This window comes from Camellia sinensis, chromosome 10 (genome assembly GCF_055761805.1).
Source record: "Camellia sinensis isolate YWXY chromosome 10, ASM5576180v1, whole genome shotgun sequence".
In the NCBI taxonomy this organism is placed as follows: Eukaryota; Viridiplantae; Streptophyta; class Magnoliopsida; order Ericales; family Theaceae; genus Camellia; species Camellia sinensis.
The window spans coordinates 25,229,150-25,249,396 of NC_138970.1; the positions used below are offsets into that span (position 1 = coordinate 25,229,150).

Consider the following 20,247-nt stretch of genomic DNA (forward strand, 5'->3'; position numbering starts at 1 on the left):
AGTTTCAATAAATAAATAAATAATAAAAACAACAACAATAACTTAGTCTAATATCTCCAAACAAATGTTACGTTTTTTATCTTTCAATTTTATCGATATATATGTCCTTTATACTTGTTTAAAATTTTTGATATATTTGAGTTTATTCATGAACTTTTAAAGCCACCACAATCACTCACCACCTTCAATGCTTCCCCACTCTTTCCGCTTGCCAACCACTTTCCTCACTCTTTCCTTTTGCCAACCACTTTTTCCCTATCGTATCTTAACCGCTAGCCCCTCTCCATCGTTTTCCACCATCCTTAGCCCTTTCCCCACCCTCCTCCTCTAGCCGTCCCGCCTTCACCTACCTTTTTCTCAACCATTTTTCCTCACCACAAATCAACCAACCCTTCTCCCTCTCCACCACATCCCCACTACCACTCCACCACCACCACCACCACCACCACCACCACCACCACCACCACCACAGTCCTGCCATCCCTCCACTACTATAACACCCTTCTCCCACCATAGATTTGCATTTCTTTCCAAATCACCCAATCCAAACGCAATGTTAAGGTCATTTGTCTCTCTTCTGCTTAAATCTTCCTCTGCCACTCCTCCCCTAAACATCCTCCAGCCATCACCACTAACCAACCCAACTTACGCACTCTCTCAAAATAATAATTTAAATATGATCAACAACGGATTGAGGGAACCAATCACATATAATAAAATAAAATTAAGAAACATCACCTTGATAATACCCAATAACATATCCAATAATCACTCCTTTACTACTTAAAATAAGAAGAAGATGAAGAAGAAGAAAGAAATGCATTGTGGTAAGAGAACCACATTTTTATGTTTCACAAGCAGTCTCATTCAAGCTTGGGCTACTACTACTTCTTCAGATTCTCTCTTCACCATTGCACTATTACTCTCTTTGTTGCTGCTGTGACCGGAATTATGAGCAACCTTATGACATTTGGGTTCTTCTTCTACCTTTGCACTGCTGTCGCCATTCTCCCTTGAAGTATCATATTTGTCGTCGTCACCATTATCATTTGAAGCTGCGTCTGTACTTGTTTGGTGGTGGAAGAGGATTTCCTTGGTCCAACTGCGCAACTTCTCTGTAGTATCCTCATCTGTTTACATACAATCAATGTATAACAGTGAGCGAGCTCCCAGAAGACCTTGGAACAACACTAGCATTCAAGCACACGCCATGCACATGCAACTCAAAATCAGAGTTATGTAATAGTTTAAAAGTAAAACCTTAAGATATCATAAAGTGGTGTGAAGGACTACACTGCAGTCAATTAAAAATTAGTCTATCATTTTCATTCTGTTTTCATCATAATTTCAGCAAAATGAAAAACAATTTTAGCATTACAAAATCAACATGCACTTTCAACATACAGTCATGAATAGATCATACTAACAAGGACATAAATTAGAATTAAGGAAATTCTCTCTAGCCACATATAGAAAATGATCATAAAATTTTATATAACAGCTATACACCTGTATGTACATTTGTATACTTAAATAAATGCATATGTATAGAGAGGAAAAGATTACAAGAGATGAAAGGTTTTCAAAGTAACATATGCAAAGGCGTTTCAAAAATCGCGCTTTGAGCAGGTTAAAACAAAAATTGGCTAACATATACGTATAACAGAACAAATGAAAACGAGAAAATAATCACACAATAACACAAAAATATACGTGATTCAGCTATAAGCCTACATCCATGGGTGCAGAATGGAAGACGGTTTCACTATCAAAGGATGAGAAATTACAAAGAGCAACTGTCTCCCGCAAGACCATCTGTAACAAGAGTTCACTTTAAGCTCATAACCTTAATCCCCAAAATAACCCATTTACCCATTAATCAGGTTGTGCAAGTCACTAAAAGGTCATAAGCACAAAACAAGTAGAGTATGAGACACTCACAACAATACATATAGAAATATCACATATCATCGATTTTTTTTTTGTCACTGTTTATATCACTGTGTATATATATCTTTAATGCTAAATAAGCTATTTATTGTTTAGGCGTAAGGGAGAAGGTAATCTTTGGAGGGAGAAGAGAGGTATGTGAAGTTAACCAAACAAGCAAAACCAACCTAGCCTTGGGACAGTATGGCCTTGGGGGTGCCTTAAGATGAGAGGGTTGTGAAAGGCAGTGGCAAGCTCCTCAGAGGGCAACTTCAACCAGTCCTTGTCTCCTATGAAGTGAACTGATCGGACGTTGATTAGGTCTTTGTATGCAATCTCACATATGCTTGGATCCCTAAACTTTGACCCTGATATTGATACAAACAGTTTCAATGGTGGATGCTCCTTCAACACCTTCCCCTGCAAATTTCCAATGCAATTTAATAATTAATAAATAATGCAATGAATATTAGAACTAAAATTAATTTCTTCCTTTTGAGAAAAAAGAAAAATGAAAGGATACCTGTGCTTGGTAGCCCAGCAAAAGAGCTGATAGTGTTGCTCCCTGAATAAAAACAAAAGGAAAATGATATTCAAACGGAAGATTAATACATTTATCCATAAAATATATGCTAGTCATTTTGCATGGATTTGAAATAGTTCATTTGGATTGAGGGACTTGGTGAGAAAAGAACAGAAATGGAAAGAAAATAACTCTCATCAATTGTTTCGATGGTTGAAGATATAAGAAATGGTACGAAAGAGAAAGAAATAGTGAGAAAATGAAATCTCTTAAAATTCATGTTTTATTTATTATTAAAATTGGTGAGATTTAGTGAAAAATAAAAACTTGTTATATATATAATTATAATAGTTTGATTGTTTAATGTAAGTACAAAGCAAAAAAATTAAAATATACATATATGATCTTTTTATTATTATTATTTTATCGCCTTGTTTATCAAAGGAGTGCATGTCTTCTTTAGCTAACACATGAAAGATGCATGTCTTCATTCATAAGCATTACTACCATTCTTTGTTCCACAGACCGCATCGGAAAGTTCAACGGAGCAAAACCAGAGGCGCTTGGTTGAGGTTCCAGGGCAACCGCACCAGTTATCTCTCTTGTGGACTCGTTAAGGTCTGGAAAGAGCGTAAGCAGACCACAGGAAGAAGAGGCCATTTTCTGGGCAACCGAGTGTTACAGAGTATCTCTCTCAGAAAACGACGAATTTTTCAGAGGTTTTTAGCAGGTTTTTGTCTTAGCCTTTGCCTCAGCCTCAGCCTCCGTCTTGGTTAAATCGCCAAGGCAGACACGCGCATCGTGCGCCGCTCGGCGCTAGACGACAACATGGGCGCGCAAGCCAAGGTAGTCACGCGCATCGCCATAATGTCCGGCACACCTTTTTATGGATTGGGCACGCCTTTTGATGGCACGCTTTTTGAAAGATTGGGCACACCTTTTGAGGGTGCGACTTCTACAACGGTCCGACATGACCCCATAAACTGTCCCGACATTGATTCCGGCTAGCTTCTCCAACGGTCCGACATGACCCCATAAACTGTCCCGACATTGATTCCGGTTAACTTTTACAACGGTCCGGCATGACCCCATAAACTGTCCCGACATTGATTCCGGTTAGCTCCTACAACGGTCTGACACCACCATACAGTGTCTTCACCAACGGCCTGACACCACCATATAGTGTCTCCTATCCTCTTTTATTTTATGTATTAGTCTATTTTCTTATTTTGTTACTCTTTCTAAACTCAAGTTGATTTGTGTCTCTCCTCCTTGAGTTTGTGGGGGGCTGTTAAAACCTACCACTACCACCTACTACCACCTACTCCACCTACTACACACCTATACCACTACCACCTACTACCACTTACTCCACCTACTGCACACCTACCTACTCTACTCTTCTATATATAGGCATCATTGTAAACATATTCAATATAATCAATAATACAATCAATATCTATAATAGAATAGTAGAGTAGGTAGGTGTGTAGTAGGTGGAATAGGTGGTAGTAGGTGGTAGTGGTATAGGTGTGTAGTAGGTGGAGTAGGTGGTAGTAGGTGGTAGTGGTAGGTTTTAACAGCCCCCCGCAAACTCAAGGAGGAGAGACACAAATTAACTTGAGTTTGGAAAGAGTAACAAAATAAGAAAATAGACTAATACATAAGATAAAAGAGGATAGGAGACACTGTATGGTCGTGTCAGACCGTTGGTGAAGACACTGTATGGTGGTGTCAGATCGTTGTAGGAGCTAACCGGAATCAATGTCGGGACAGTTTATGAGGTCATGCCGGACCGTTGTAAAAGCTAACCGGAATCAATGTCGGGACAGTTTATGGGGTCATGTCGCACCGTTTGAGAAGCTAACCGGAACCAATGTCGGGACAGTTTATGGGGTCATGTCAGACCGTTGTAGAAGTCGCACCCTCAAAAGGTGTGCCCAATCTTTCAAAAGGCGTGCCATCAAAAGGCGTGCCCAATCCATAAAAAGGTGTACCGGACATTATGGCGATGCGCGTGACTACCTTGGCTTGCGCGCCCATGTTGTCGTCTAGCGCCGAGCGGCGCACGATGCGCGTGTCTGCCTTGGCGATTTAACCAAGACGGAGGCTGAGGCTTAGGAATGGCAACGGGGCGGGGCGGGGCCGGGGATCACCCTCCCCGTCCCCAATCCCCGACGGTGAAAATTTCCCCATCCCCGGCCCCGATCCCCGATGGGGAACCTGTTGCTGCCCCCGCCCCCGTCCCCTAACGGGGATCGGGTTTCCCCGACCCCGAAAATTCCCCGGTGGAAAAAAAAATTCAGCAACAAATCTACTGTTTAACAACACCACCAATAGATTCAATAACAAAAAATAAATAAATAAATAAATAATAGAACAGATCTGACAGATTCAATAACAACCACACCAACAGATTCAACAACAACAACAACCCAACAAATTAAAAAAATAAAGAAAGAGTAGAATAGAAATGGCGACAAAGAGGAGGGAAGAGGAGCTTCGATGGTGGAATAGCAGAGGCGGTGACGTCTCTGCGATCGTCTCTGCGTCGATGATCGGGATGATCCCCCTACGTCGATGATCGCAATGACCGGGATGATCGACTCTCTGGCAGATCGGGATGATTGACTCTCTGGCAGATCGTCTCTGCGATCGTCTCTCGTCTGCGTTCGACTCTCGTCGACGATTGGGTTTGAGAGGTTAGGGTTTCGCATGTGAGAGAGGGGGAGAGAGTAACATAGGTCAGAGAATGAGAGAGAGAGAAGATAAGAGAGAGAGGGAGCTACACTCTACACTGACCATCTTAAACATATATATATATATATATAATATTTAATATTTAATATTTAAAGAGAGATCAAACCAAACTAAACATATATATATATATATATAATATAAGTCGGGGGCTAACCGGGGCGGGGGGGCGGGGCGGGGCCGGGCCGGGGCCGGGGATGAAATATGTATCACCGTCCCCGGCCCGAATGTCACCGGGGATTTAATTTTGAATACCATCCCCGTCCCCACGGGGGTATTTTTCGGGGAAAAACCATTCTTATCGGGGACGGAGGGTCGGGTCCCCGTCGGGCCGGGTTCAAATTGCCATCCCTACTGAGGCTGAGGCAGAGGCTAAGACAAAAACCTGCTAAAAACCTCAGAAAAACTCGTCGTTTTTTGAGAGAGATACTCTGTAACACTCGGTTGCCCAGAAAATGGCCTCTTCTTCCCGTGGTCTGCTCACGCTCTTTCCAGACCTTAACGAGTCCACAAGAGAGATAACTGGTGCGGTTGCCCTGGAACCTCAACCAAGCGCCTCTGGTTTTGCTCCGTTGAACTTTCCGATGCGGTCTGTGGAGCAAAGAATGGCAGTGCAATTGGATGTTGAGGCCAATCAGTATACATTGAAGTCATGTGTAGAGACCATGACTGCGGTCACAAATTTGTCGCACCGGCTTCAGAGTAGGACAAATGAGGTGCAGCAGTTAAACGCCCAACTGGCTCTGCTCCAGCGCATGTATAAGGATGCGCGAGCAGAGATATGTGTGCTAAAAGCGAAAAACAAGGAGCTGAAGCAGAAGGCCATCGTTATGTTCTGATTTGGAAGGCCGCCATATGCTGTAGTGGAGAAACAGGGGGGAGTGAACGTGCTCGGCTACGTGGGACACACGGAGGCAGCACCGTCAAGGGCCGCTCAGGACGGAGGCAAGAAGAAAAGACCGTCGGAAGAGGCGAAGAAGTGAGGTCAGTGGGTGGCCGTCTACAGAAAAGAAAACAAATCTTTTGGTGTTGTGGGTGTTGGATTTGTGTGGTTTTTTTTTTTTTGGGAATAAATGGTTTTGTTTTTTTTTTTTTTTTGGTTTTTTTTGTTTTGTTTTTGTTTTGTGGAATGAAAATAAAAGAAAATGTTGAAAAATCAGAAATGGTTGGAATGTGCATATATATAGATATATATAGAAAATAAAAGAGAATTGATGAGAGGGATGGAATCCGGAGTAATAATAATAATAATAATAATAATAATAATAATAATAATAAAATGGGTAGCATGGAGTGGGCGGTGGTACAAAAATATTGGTTAGAAAAAGAGGAAGGTGGTGGAAAAGTGAGGCCACTCATGTTATTAAAGTATAGAATAAATTAAGGAATTAAGAAAGTGGTATTGTTTGGCGTCAACAGCAGACTCGGTTTCTGTGATTCCAGTAGCTGCATTTTCAGATGGACCATTGTCTGTAGGTTTATCATCAACATCGCGGTCAGTTGTCTCGACAGCTTCCCTACTCAATGACCCATCAGTCACTGGCACTGTCTTTTTAACAGACCCAACTTTCGCATACTTGGTCATGAACTTGTATTCCCAATCTTGTAACGCGTCAAGTTCGAATGGACCAAGACCAGAGATATCTCCAGTTAGATCTTGCTCCTCAAAGGACATCTTTGCTAGAGCTCTGCTAGCATCTTTTCCAGCAAATAGAGCATAAGGGCCACCGGGTCCATAAAACATCCTGCTCTGCGTGACATCATAGATCTGACCCTTGATCGCCATGAGAAGAGGCCTTTTAGGATCAGAACCATCGTAGACCTTCAATTCCTCTTCAGTGACCTCACCAAGCTGAACAGGAGGGGGAAGAGGCTGCATCTCCTCCTGCAAATCCCTAGAACTCTTACGTTGATTATTACCAGAGGAACCAAACAGACTGGAGAGAACATAGTAGATAGCGAGACCAAAAGCGAGACCTGTGAAGAAAGTTGCTGGAGTGAGACCCGTGTAGACGGTGATCGCATCTTCAAGGGTCTCCCAGAGTTGCAGAGCCATGGTTTAGAGAGAGAGAGAGAGAGAGTAAAGAATTGTGTGAAGAGAAATTGGGAAGTTTCAAAAGTTTTTAACTTGTGTTGGGTGAAATGCAGAGACTGGGATGGGACGAGAACAGAGGAAGCTTCAAGGAAGAAAATTGGTGGTGATGGGTTGACTGGGTGAGTCAAGGACAGCGACTCGAAGGAGTTGGGCGTGAAGGTGGTGGACTCGAAGAAATTTCAAGGTATGTGTAGAAAATTCTAGCGGACTAGGTTGAGGTCCGGCGGGCGGCTAAGGTGAGGTTGCCGCCCGCCGGGGAAGCGAAAATACTAGGTTCTAAACCTGCTCTGATACCATGTAGAAATTTAATGTATAAAGAGAAATAAAGAATTGTATAGCTATTGATTGTATTATTGATTATATTGAATATGTTTACAATGATGCCTATATATAGAAGAGTAAAGTAGGTAGGTGTGTAGTAGGTGGTAGTAGGTGGTAGTGGTATAGGTGTGTAGTAGGTGGAGTAGGTGGTAGTGGTAGGTTTTAACAAATGCTATGTTCAATTTATTGTAATGAAAGTTAGAATATAATAGTCATTCTGTCGATATATACATTCTCATGTTTGATTTGGGAAAAATAAATGAAATGTAAATTAAAAATGGGATCACCATTCACTAATTTAAGAAAATGAACATTTCACTTGAAGGATAAGTAATAATCATTTCATTCATGCCCAAAAACATTTCAGTTAACTAAATACTCCTCTATGCAGTGACTTCTTTTTCCCCCTCTTTTTCTTGCTTTCTTTCTTTCTTCTTTTCTTATGATCAGTCCTCAATAACACGAAGCATGGATAATTAAATACCTGAGAGAAGCCAAGCAAACCATCAAAGGGCCCTTTTTTGGTCATGTAATCACACAAGTAAGAGATGCATTCTTCTAAATTGGTGTACTCTGTGAATTCCTGTTTTTTAAAAAAGTTTATGAAACAAGCTGTTACGTTCCTTCCTCAGATTAAAATCGAAACATAGGAAAAGAGGGAAAATAGCCCGCTTCAAGGAGCAACAGAGCAGAAGTCCTATTTTTATAATTGATTTTTACTCTATTGTTTTGATGGAAAACTTTTTTTTAGTACGCCAAAAATTCAGTGAAAAATGTTTTCCCTGGTCAGCGGAAAACAAATTTACTTAGCTGGTAAACTTTTGTCACTTTTGAAAGTGGGAAAATATTTTTCAAATTAAACACTTACCAACACCATCACACTACCATTACCACCACCAACACTGCCATCACCCCACACCACCACCACCACCACCACACCAACACCATCACTGCCACAACCACTAACATACTAAACATAAGAAAATGCTTTTTGCGAAAAATGTTTTTCATAAGAAATTATTTTTTGCCAAAACAAATAGAGCATTCATCCTTATATACAATTATTTATAACAATAAAAGGTAACTTTAAAAACTACGAACTACCTCTATAACTCATTACTCCAATCTAATACAAACTTGTTTAAAATATATTGAGCACCATTCTTGTACTCCATGGCAACTCCAGAATTTTTTTTAGGGTAGACATTAAAATATTTAAACCTTTATAAATCTACTAATTTAGACTTTTCAAATCCCACAAAAAAAAAAAAAAAATAGAATGATAAAATGAGACTTTTTTCTCGTGGAGTTTGGTTTCTCTATGATTTATTTGTGCAGTAAGTTATAAAATAAGTTTTTGAAGCATAAGATTTGAGACAAGAAATAAAATACATAATTGGATTATTGTCTACAAAATTATATATACTAGAGAGAATAAACAAAAATAAAGAAGAATCTCTACATTTAAATTATTTATATATATTAAGATCAATAATATTAATGATTACATTTCTTATCATATTTTATTTATTTTAGTTATCATTTCATGCATTAACACTATGTAGTAACAAGCATGAGGGATGACATTCATTAAACTAATACGATGTTGACGCATAAAGTAATAAACAAATTATGATAATAAAAGTTGGTAATCTTAACATTATTATTTTAAGAGCTTGTGGGTTATGTATTGAGTGTTCAATGGAGTGGAGTGAGTGTTCAACCAAGTGAGTTGGGTTGATTGGGTGTTCAATGAAGTGTGATAAGGTATTCAAACTTAAAGACTGAACAATTTTAACATACATATATTACTAATTTATTAAACAAAAATTTTTATTTAGGGTGTTCAGTTGCATACCCTGTCTATAGGGCAGAGTCGCCCATGCTTGTACTTGGTACATCAGGGATTTATATCTCTCCACCAGTGTGTGTCTTGTTTTCCATGTTCTTGTTTAGATTTTTCTTTTTCACTTTGAATGTTATTTTCTATTAATTATTTAAATGATGTTTGATCTTCATTATGATTGTAATTCATTGAGTTTTGTTGCAATATAATACATTAATAATTTTTTAAAAAAAGTTCTAACTAATTACTAATTAATTAGGTATGTAACTCTAGCATTAAGCAAATGCTTGAATCAAGAAAAATAAGACAACCATTTTAATAGTCTCATCTCATTCAATCTTAGAAAAGAAATTAAAATGTACCTTATTGAATTGGAACCATTCAAAGTAAGGTGGCGGGAAGATGCCCTCTATGTCGGATTTGCCTCCTGCTTCATATATCCCATCTGGAAACTCCTGTAAAAATGGTTGGCCAACATGGTTTATATAGAAATATATTGTACAAGCAATATTATTTAGAGTCAAATTGGATGATCCAAAGAACAGTACAGTTAAAAAGTCTTTAGAATGATTAAAAGAAAGAGTGTAAATCAATCCCAAAGGTTGAAATTCATGAAAACCATGCCATTGGTAAGTGATTACCAACCAGCGATACCCACCACAAATCCACCACTTTGCACCATCACAAATCTGTCAATACCCACCCAATCAACACTGGCCACCTCTAACATTGCCTCTCACAGACCTTTAATCAAATACATTTCAGACACCATTTACTACCACCAAGAAAATGAGAAGATATCATCAATGGAAAGATGGGAAATAGGAAAATTTTCCTTTGGGTCTTCTCCAACAGTTGAGATCACCCAAAAAAACAAAGCCAGAATCTATAGATTTTTTTTCTTTTTTCTTTTTTCCTTCTCCAATTCCTTTGTTTTCCCAACTATCAAATTAAACAGTGTAAACCAAGAAAGTAATGCCAATTTTGGGTCTTCTCCATTTCTTGAAAGCAACAAGTTAAGCATCATCTAATTTTGAGCTTCGTTTTAGCATACACTTGGTATGCACACTTGATCATACTAGCCATCTCTTCCATATGAGTTGGGGAGTGTTTTCACTAATTTTTAAATCCATATATCCATTCCACAATTATGTGGCAAGGAAATTTGACTCGTGTATTTGAATGTGTCACAAATCAAAAGTTAACACCTAGTCAAATTGAAAAAGTAATTGTTTAGTTTATGACAAATAAAAAGTTGACACATAACTTACCATGTGATTGTGCGGACAATTGTGAGTCACAATTTTTTCTTTTTCTTTTTAGAAGATGATCTATAACTACGGTTCAATAAAATGAACGATTAAGATTAATCTATTTGAGACACTTCCTTGGCTCCACAGGCTCTAATAGTAATACCCTGTTCACACCGCGGAGAATTGTCTCCCAAAAACTTGTATAAAATTGCGTAAATTACACTAATACATTGAACTCTATAAATTTAATAAAGTGACATTAAACTTTTGTTTTTTTTTTACACTCAAATATAAAATTTACTTTATTTGTTCATATTACCTGCATTAATTTTGCGACGTACTCAAACTATATCAGTATAATTCACTCCAAAAAACTTTCTAAACTTAGGAGTGATCACTGTAATTTGCTATAAAATTTGTACACAATGACGTAACTTTGGGTGTTATATCTTTAGAACATTTCCAACCCACTAGGCATATAATGCTTGTTAGTTAAAATGCCTAGTATAACTCATTTTCTTCAACTCCAATACACTAGGCATATAATTAGACATTTTAGCTCAACTCACATTCACTAGCTACATGTAGCTAGCCTTCAAGGCTATGCAAAATGTATTTAATCATTAAGATCATTTCCCCATCTTTGTTGCTGATGTGGCATTTTCTAAAATTGATAGTATTTAGATAAATAGCTAAAATAAAAAGCATGATTGGAGTATAAACATGAAATAGTTGATAGACAAAATAAAATATATACTTTCTAGTAATAGTTAGATAGTTAAAATGCCTATTACCGTTGGAGATGCTCTTATTTTAAAAAAATAAGAATAAAAAAATTCAAGAAGATTTACATTTTTCAATGACCCGGAAACTCCTAAGGCCGGGCTCATTTATGGCCCGACCCTACAAGCCAGGATGTCAAGGAATACATCCCTCACCTCCAATTTCAATCAAGGTTTGTAAGAAGGTTGGTATAGATTTCAAACCCAAGATCTTGATCACGCAGTTTGTTACCTTACCAACTCATTCGACCTTGGGTTGAAAGATTCACATTTATCCTTCACACAGTTCATCTTTCATTAGGGAGAGAGGGAGAGAGAGAGATACCATGTGGAAGTGATGAGTAAAGATAGAAGGATCCCATTTGCTGATTTGTTTCTGGAGGAAACTTCCACTGGTTCTAAATCCATGGAGACACAGTATCTTCATCCTCTTTTCTTCACCTTTCTCTTCCATGCCTCTCTCTCTCACACACACACTCTAATACTTTACTTCAGATTTCACTCTCTGTCAGAGTGCTTGGGGGATTTTGTAGGTGTAAAAATAGAGAGATTTCTTCTGCACCTAACCCAGAAAATTGATGAGCGCAACTACCACCTCGCATCGGTGGTTGGTGCTCCACGTGCATATTCACTAGTCTACTAAACTTCCAAGATTAAGGTTAGGTGTCGCCATCCCAAAAAAAATTAAAAAGTGAAAAAAGTCATTATTTAATTTAAGGCCTGATTTGAGAAATTTAAAAAAAAAAATTAAAAAGTTAAAAAGCCAATAAAAAAATTAAGAAGTTATAACTATTTATTTAAAAAAAATATTAAAAAATTAATTTTACACAAAATTATTACAAACAACTCTGACGTCCCTACAGACACAGCTGACTTTTTTAAAAAAATTGCACAGACAGGGTGCACAAACAACACAGTACTGTTTGGCCCATGTGGGCCCATCACGGGTCCCATTTTAATAATATGAACCGTTAATATGTAGAACTCGTCAGGTACTATATGTTTGTAAAAAATTACGTTGATCGGATATCGCTAACTACATGATCAAATCAGTTTTGTAAAAAAAATGAATGGTGTTATAGTTAACAGTTGGGAAAAAAAACTAATCCGATCAAATAGTTATCGATATCTGATCAATGTGCTTTTTTATATGTATATAGTAATCAACGAATTCTACATATTGAACGGTTCCGATTAACAAAACGAGACCCGTGGTTGGCCCCCACGGGCTAAACAGTATCATCCAATTCAATGCTCGAAAATGAGGAAACCATCTCTTAGCCTATACTCTGCACACGTTGTCTCTTAATTCATCTCACCGTATAGTAGGGGTGCAACTCGGGCGGGTTGAGAGGTTGTCTAAACCCAGCCCAACTTGTGCTGAGATCTGCCCAGGCCGCCCAAGCTCAAATTGTAACCCGAGGTTGCCTGCCCAAGCCCGACCCGAGTTAAACCCGAATTGTCCGAGTTGCCTGAATTGCCCGAATTGTATTTTTTTTTTTTGTAGCTACATTATTAAATTATTAAAATTGGATTCTATTTACTTTATATATATATATATATATAGAGAGAGAGAGAGAGAGAAAATCATTTATACTATCAAAACAAATAATTTATGTAATGTAAGAGATATGTCACTACAATAGTCTTCACAATTTATTAGTGAAAATAAAAAAAATTAAGATTTTATGTTATTTGTATATATAATATATATTCAATATGATTTAATAATCTAAATTACTTTAATATCATGTAATGGCTAATAATTTTTATATATATTTAATATTTTTATATATCTATATATGTATAATTCGGGTTTTGGGTTACTCCGGTTGTTTGATGTCTTTGCCCAAGCCCGTCCAAATTTAATTCGGGCTTCTCATTTTTTGCTTAAGCTCGTATTGAATTTAAAAATATCTTGTCCAAGCCCTAAAAAAATTCGAACTGAATTCGGGTTGCTCGGGTTGAGCCCGCCCAAGTTGCACCCCTACCGTATAGCCTATTTTATCCCAATCTTCTCTTATATACTAATTTATACAATTTTTTAATACACATTCTTCGTAAAAAGTCAAAAAGTTATCCTAAACAACCATTTTTTTCCCCTCAGTTTTTTAGTCCAAAAAGTACATTTATTTACGACACCCCAACCAATCCCTAAGTCACATCACCTTATTTAAGTCATATCACCTCTTTACCACATCACTTCAAACCCAACTCATATTTCATAAAAAGTCAAAAAATGCACCTATTTAAAACATCCCAAAAAACCCCTAAGGGTGCGTTTGTTTTGTGTTTTGAAATATGTTTTTGAATTTTTTTTTTTCTAAAAGCATATTCAGTTACAAATTTTTTAATTTTTTTTTTGAATTATTTCTCTCTATTATACATCAATTAATTATTTTTTCTCTCTATTCTCTCATTCTCAATCACTTTTTCTCTCATACATATTTACTCAACTACAATAAAATATCAAGAATAATGCTATATGCACTAATTAATGTGCATACTAATGTACTAACAAAATGATGTGGCATCATTTGTATGGTTTTCGGTATTTGTAACTTGTATAATAAATGTGATCAATAATAATATCATAACAGTAATTAGTATACTGTTGTGTACACTAATTAATGCATGTAGTACCACAAAAATATCAAATCATCCTAAACTCCCAAATTTCAAAATTATTTTTCAAAATGGGTCCAGCTTGTCTCAAGTTGAGATCAAGACTGGACTCGTCCAGTTCGGCCCATGGGGCCCTTTTTTTGGCCCGTTTTGATAATCTGAACCGTGCAATCTGTAAAAATCATCTAGTACTATATGCCTGTAAAAAATCACGTTGATTGGATATCAATAGCTATGTGATCAAATCAGTTTGTATAAAAAAAATGGACGATAAAAAAATTAACGGCTGATAAAAAACTGTTTTGTTCACATAGCTATCGATATCCGATCAACGTGATTTTTTACAGGCATATAGTACTCAACGAGTTCTACACATTGAACTGTTCGGATTATCAAAACGGGACCCGTGGTGGGCCCAATAGTACGGTCCAGTCCGATCTTGGACTGGACCAAAGCCACTGCCTTTCAAAATATACAACCAAACCAAACAAAGTAAAAAAAACTCTAAACTCTCTTCTCAAATTTTTTTTGAAAATTTATTTCAAAACACAAATCAAACAAACCATTATTGTATTGATGATTGTACTTGTATCATTTTCAATCATAGAATTATGATAACACATAAATAATTTTGAAAAATAATTCATTCATCAAATTTGAATTTGTCTTGTCTAAATTTGTGCATATTAATCAATCGCCCAAATAATTAGCCGGATAACTTATGTGCACAAATTTAACTTGGTTTTGCAGTGGTTACGGTAGTCAATTTTTTTGTGTTGAGATTGTTTTAGCTTCGTTTGGTTTTTATTTTTAGATTTTTTTTTTAATTTTTGTAATAGAAAAAATATAATTATTATAGTTTAAATGTGACATTTTATCTTATTAATTTATATAGTCTATTTTATTTTTTAATATTTTTTTAACCCTAAAATATTTACCAAACGAGGACTAAAACAAGTTAAAATTTGATGAATATAGCATTGCTCAGTAACTTTTACATTTTTACAACTATGACTCGTAATTCTGCATATTTTGACTTTTAATCACGTGTTATAGTTCCGTTCTAAAATAAAATATAGTTTTGTTTTACTTGTGACTATTTTAATTAAAAAATTAAAAAAATATTTAAATAGTTTAAAAAATTAACTTACATGAAAAAGTTTTTTTATTTTATTTTTTTATTCACTCTGTAAGGTTAAAGATTCATTTATATTCACATTATTTTTTGTACATTTTTTTTTAAAAATCAAAAAAAAAAAACATCAAGTATATTTACTCTGTTTGGTTTCAATTTCAAAATTCACTTTTCAAAAAATTGTATATTTTTGTCTTCTGAATTTTTTGTCTTCACTGAATTTCTTTAATATTTTAAGTAATTTATTAATTTTTAGACACGCTTAACATAAATACACTTAAAAAGCATAATATTTGTAAAAAAAAAAATAAAAAATTCACTAAATACCAAAAATACAAAAAATAAAAATAAAAATTCAATACATTTTGTGTATTTATTAAATTTTTAAAATATTTTTTCAAAAATATTTTACTATTTAAATACATCCAAGTAAAAATATCTAAAAAAGGGGAAAAATTGCTTAAAATTATAAAAATAATCACTAAAAATAAAAAAAACACAAAAAACAAAAAAATCAACTTTCAGAAAATAAAACTCAAAAAACTGAAACTAAACATACTGATTATTTTTTTTTCTTCACATTATCGATTGTTTTGGGTATGGTTTATAAACTGATTTTTTTTTACTTATTATGAAAAAACATACATAAAAGTAGGGAGTTAATGTAATCTAAATAAGTTAATAAATTGACATTTTTAGATATCTAGTAAAAAAACTATTAAAAAAGTCACTTCACATATGAATCCTAATTTGGTTAGAGCTAAATTGACTAATACGCACAAAAAGATAAAATTGGGTAAATAAGCAATAAAAAAAAATCACATTTAAATCATAATTATTTTATTTTTTTATGACATACAACACATTTAGATAAAAAAATGATAAATTACAAATACACTTCCTGAGATTTTCTTAAAATACAGATTGTCTCATGCGGTTTGAAAAATTACAAATACCTTCTTGTTAGAATTTTTTATTTAACAAAATTAACTAAAAAAATAAAATTCATAATTGATCTCCTATATAATAATAAAATTACTTAAATTATTAATTGAAACATATTTTTGAAATTATTAAAAATGGTTAATTGACTTGATAATTTATTATTAAAATGGGCGATTTATTATGAAATTAAAAATCTTAAAGGGTGGAATGTAATTTTCAAAATTATATTTAAAAGATATATTTGTAATTTACTAAAAAAAATCAAAAATTCTTTCAAAACGGAACTAATTTAATCCGATTAAATTTGTATAAAAAAAAAAATTGACTAAATTAGCACTTCCTAAAACGAACGCTGTTTGGTTTGTGTTTCATAAATAAACAAATCAGAACTTTTTTTTTGAAAAAAAATGGAAACAATTTGACAAAATAAAGGGGTAATAACAGCCCAATGGAAGGCAGATTTTTTTTTTTTTTTTTTCAAATTCCTGAAAAGGATTATAAATTTAATAATTAATATTTGAGTAAATTACAAACACAACCCTTAAGATTTGTTTAAAATATAGATTGCCTCATGTGGTTTGAAAAATTACAAATATCCCCTTGTTAATTTTTTTTTATTTAACAGAATTAACTAAAAAAATAAAATTCATAATTGTTGTCCTATATAATAATAAGATTACATAAATTATTAATTAAAATATATTTCTAATATCATTAAAAACTATTAATTGACTTAATGATTTATTAATAAAAGGGCCAATTTGTTTTAAAATTATAAACCTCATTAGATGGAATGAATGTATTTTAATTAAACCTCATGTACTTATAATTTACCCTTAATATTTATATAGTTTCCCGCTGATTTGTATTTACTTTTTCAAATTCCCACTGATATGATATTTTTTCAAAAATAATAAATATCAAAAATATAATTTTAAAAATTACTTTTGGCCTTTCTAAAGATAAAATTACATAAAAATAATAAGTATTTTTTATTTTTTTTATTTTTTTCACCAAATTAAATTTTAATTTGTTATAAAAAATTTCTGAAACAAGTTTTTAAAAATCAAACCAAATATGGCTATTGTCTATGAATTTTTTGTATATAAATTCTATACTTGTAGGGTGTGTTTGTTTTGAAGGATTAGGGGGTGAGATTGGACTATTAGTTCTACCGGGCTAATAGTCCATTGTTTGTTTCATTTTTTTTTGCTCCAGATTAATAGTTCCCCCAGACTATTAGTCCCACAGATATGGGACTATTCTATCCCATGGGGGAGGTGGGATAGAAACCATGGGATTGGTATCCCATGGGATTATTTTGTGAAATGTCTATTTTACCCTCCATGCTATTGCTTAGCAAACAATTAGAAAATGATAAAATAGTCTTTTGAACATTTATAAATTATTTTTTTAGTGTTGTTAATTTAAAATTATATATTAAATAAAAAAATTTAATTATAAATTATAAATTATAAATTAAATTTTTTTAGTGTTGTTAAAAAATTAAATTTACATATTAAATTAAATTATTTTTTTAGTGTTGTTAATTTAAAATTATATATTAAATAAAAATATAAATTATAAATAAAATTTATTTAAAAATAATAAATTATAAATTATGGCCTTATAAACTAAATTTTTTTAGTGTTGTTGAAAATTTAATTTATATATTAAATAAAATTATTTTTTATTGTCGTTAATTTAAAATTATATATTAAATAAAAAATATAAATTATAAATTATAAATTTAATTTAATTGAAAATAATAAATTAAAATAATTAAAATATTGTGCAAAAAATAAAATAAAACAAATTTTTATTTAATCTAGTTAAAAATAATTAAAATATTAAAGTTATGTTTAATATTGCTATTACTTAGTAAATAATTGAAAATGATAAAATAGTCATTTGGATATTTATCCTTCTCCATAATATCCCAAACAAACATTAGATAACTAAAAATAGTCCAATCCAGACATCTAATCCCATGACTAAACAAAGGATACAAAACAAACATAGGATACAAATTTAGTCCAACCAAATAGTCTCAGGACAATATATCCCAGTACTAATAGTCCGATGGATTACAATCCCCCTTATCCAGTCCGTCCAAACAAATTTGTATTTACTTTTTCAAATTCCCAACTATATGATATTTTTTCAAAAATAATAAATATCAAAAATATAATTTTAAAAATTAAAAATTACTTTTGGCCTTTCTAAAGATAAAATTATATAAAAATAATAAGTATTTTTTTTTCACCAAATTAAATTTTAATTTGTTATAAAAAATTTCTGAAACAAGTTTTTAAAAATCAAACCAAACATGGCTATTGTCTATGAATTTTTTTGTATATAAATTCTATACTTGTATGGTACTATTGGTTTCTCCTTCCTACCTTCAAAGGTAAAATTTATAATTTCGAATGTGCTAGTAAAAATTAATTAATATTTATAAATTAATTTTAAGTCAAACAATTATCAAGTGATTGTGTTAAAATTCCTTTTGAATCAATGAAAATTTGGAAGGTCAATTTTGTAATTTTGAATGTGCTAGTAAAGATTAATTAATATTTATAAATTTATTTTTAGTCAAACAATTACTAAACAATTGTGTTAAGATTCTTTTTACTTCAATGAAAATGACTTAAAACGTTAAGAAGCAATTTGAGAATTTGGTAAAAAGTCAATTTTTTGGCTTTTTACCAAATTCTTTTTAAAAAGTCACAAAAAAATAAATTTTTCTTACTAAAAAAAAAGTCAAAAAATCAACTTTTTACTAATTTCTCCAAACACCCTAAATGTTAAGTATGGACACTCAATATTAAACATTAGTGGCATATAAAAATTTGAGCACATGTAGTGAGAAGTGGTGGTTTGAGGTGGTAAAAAAAGGTAAAATTTTCAGGGAAAAAGTAATGATAGAGACTACTAAAAGTGGTGTTAATTAGTGCTACCACTAATGATGTAGTAGTGGGTCTCACCCCCTGTCACAATGTTGTGTTTTTTTTTTTAAAAAAAAAATAGATACCACATTATTAATAATTGCTTTAAAACACCATTTTTAATGATCTCTATCATTGTCCAAACTCTAATGGTGGTGGGAGTGTTGGTTTGGAGGGCAGTTGTGTGAGTAATTGAAATGAACCTGAAATGGCCATCCTAATTGTGTAGCACATGTAGCCTCCGTTTGGAAAGTGGGTTGGCTTTTTAGCTTTTTAGTTTTTTTGGCTATTTTAGTCTGGGCTTAAAAGCTTGGTTTGGGAAGGGCTTTTTGGCTTTTTGACTTTTTTGAGTTTTTTTGTGAGATAAGAATGTAATGATTATGGGTTGGATGTGATGTTTCGTTTGTTATGACTAAAATAGCTTATTTTGTTTTTTGTGGCTAAAATAATCAAAAAAGCCCAAACCATGGCTTCCCAAACGAAGCTGGAAGGTTACGTTTGCTTTTATAGGTAGAATAGAAAAAATTTACAATGGGTGAATTAATAATAAAAGGATTGTTAATGAGAGAATTAAGTAAAATTATATTTGTTTTGGTAATAGTTGTTGGTATAGGAATTGTTAAATTATTTTTATATACAATAAATATAAAACCAATAAAACAAATAAAAAATCTCAAAAACATTAAACATTAATATTAAAAAAAATGCCCACAATGTAAAAAAATAAAAAATTTCTAGAAAAAAATAAAACAAATAAAACAATGATTTTTACTTAATAAAAAATGTAAAAAATTAAGCATTAATGTTCAAAAAAAATGTCAAACATGTAAAAAAATAAAATAAAAAATAAAAAAGTCCGGCGGACTAATTCTAATACCACCTCCATCTCAATCCCCCTTTCAAGGTCTATCCATACTAAGGATTAGGAGTCCCTTCCCACTCTCTCAAAACAAACATGACATATAATAGGTTTCACCTCACTATCAATCACAATCCTCGCTCTATAACCCCAAACAAATGCGGCCTAAGATCATGTTTGATTCACAAGATTAATAAGTGAAGACATTAATAATCCAATCAAATTAGTG

At 33.3% G+C, this 20,247-nt stretch overlaps 1 protein-coding gene and 1 pseudogene across 3 annotated transcripts; both read right to left on the reverse strand.

Annotated features, from left to right (window-relative positions):
- Positions 1 to 691: 691 nt before the first annotated feature.
- On the reverse strand, positions 692 to 12,160 carry LOC114276551 (uncharacterized). 2 transcript variants are annotated; one of them, XM_028218330.2, is made up of 6 exons: positions 11,832 to 12,160; positions 9,834 to 9,926; positions 8,110 to 8,208; positions 2,453 to 2,494; positions 2,118 to 2,349; positions 692 to 1,130 (listed from the first exon to the last, which is right to left on the reverse strand). In XM_028218330.2, the coding sequence occupies exons 1-6, from the start codon at positions 11,958 to 11,960 to the stop codon at positions 868 to 870; spliced, it is 858 nt and encodes a 285-aa protein (XP_028074131.2). In that variant the 5' UTR covers positions 11,961 to 12,160; the 3' UTR covers positions 692 to 867. The 2 variants fall into 2 exon arrangements, with proteins under 2 accessions (XP_028074131.2, XP_028074132.2); XM_028218331.2 differs by lacking the exon at positions 8,110 to 8,208 and having other exon boundaries at positions 11,832 to 12,132.
- LOC145801034 (membrane steroid-binding protein 1 pseudogene) lies at positions 6,513 to 7,327 on the reverse strand (annotated as a pseudogene). The gene has a single exon (XR_014341853.1). The product of XR_014341853.1 is annotated as a membrane steroid-binding protein 1 pseudogene (transcript).
- Positions 12,161 to 20,247: the final 8,087 nt, after the last annotated feature.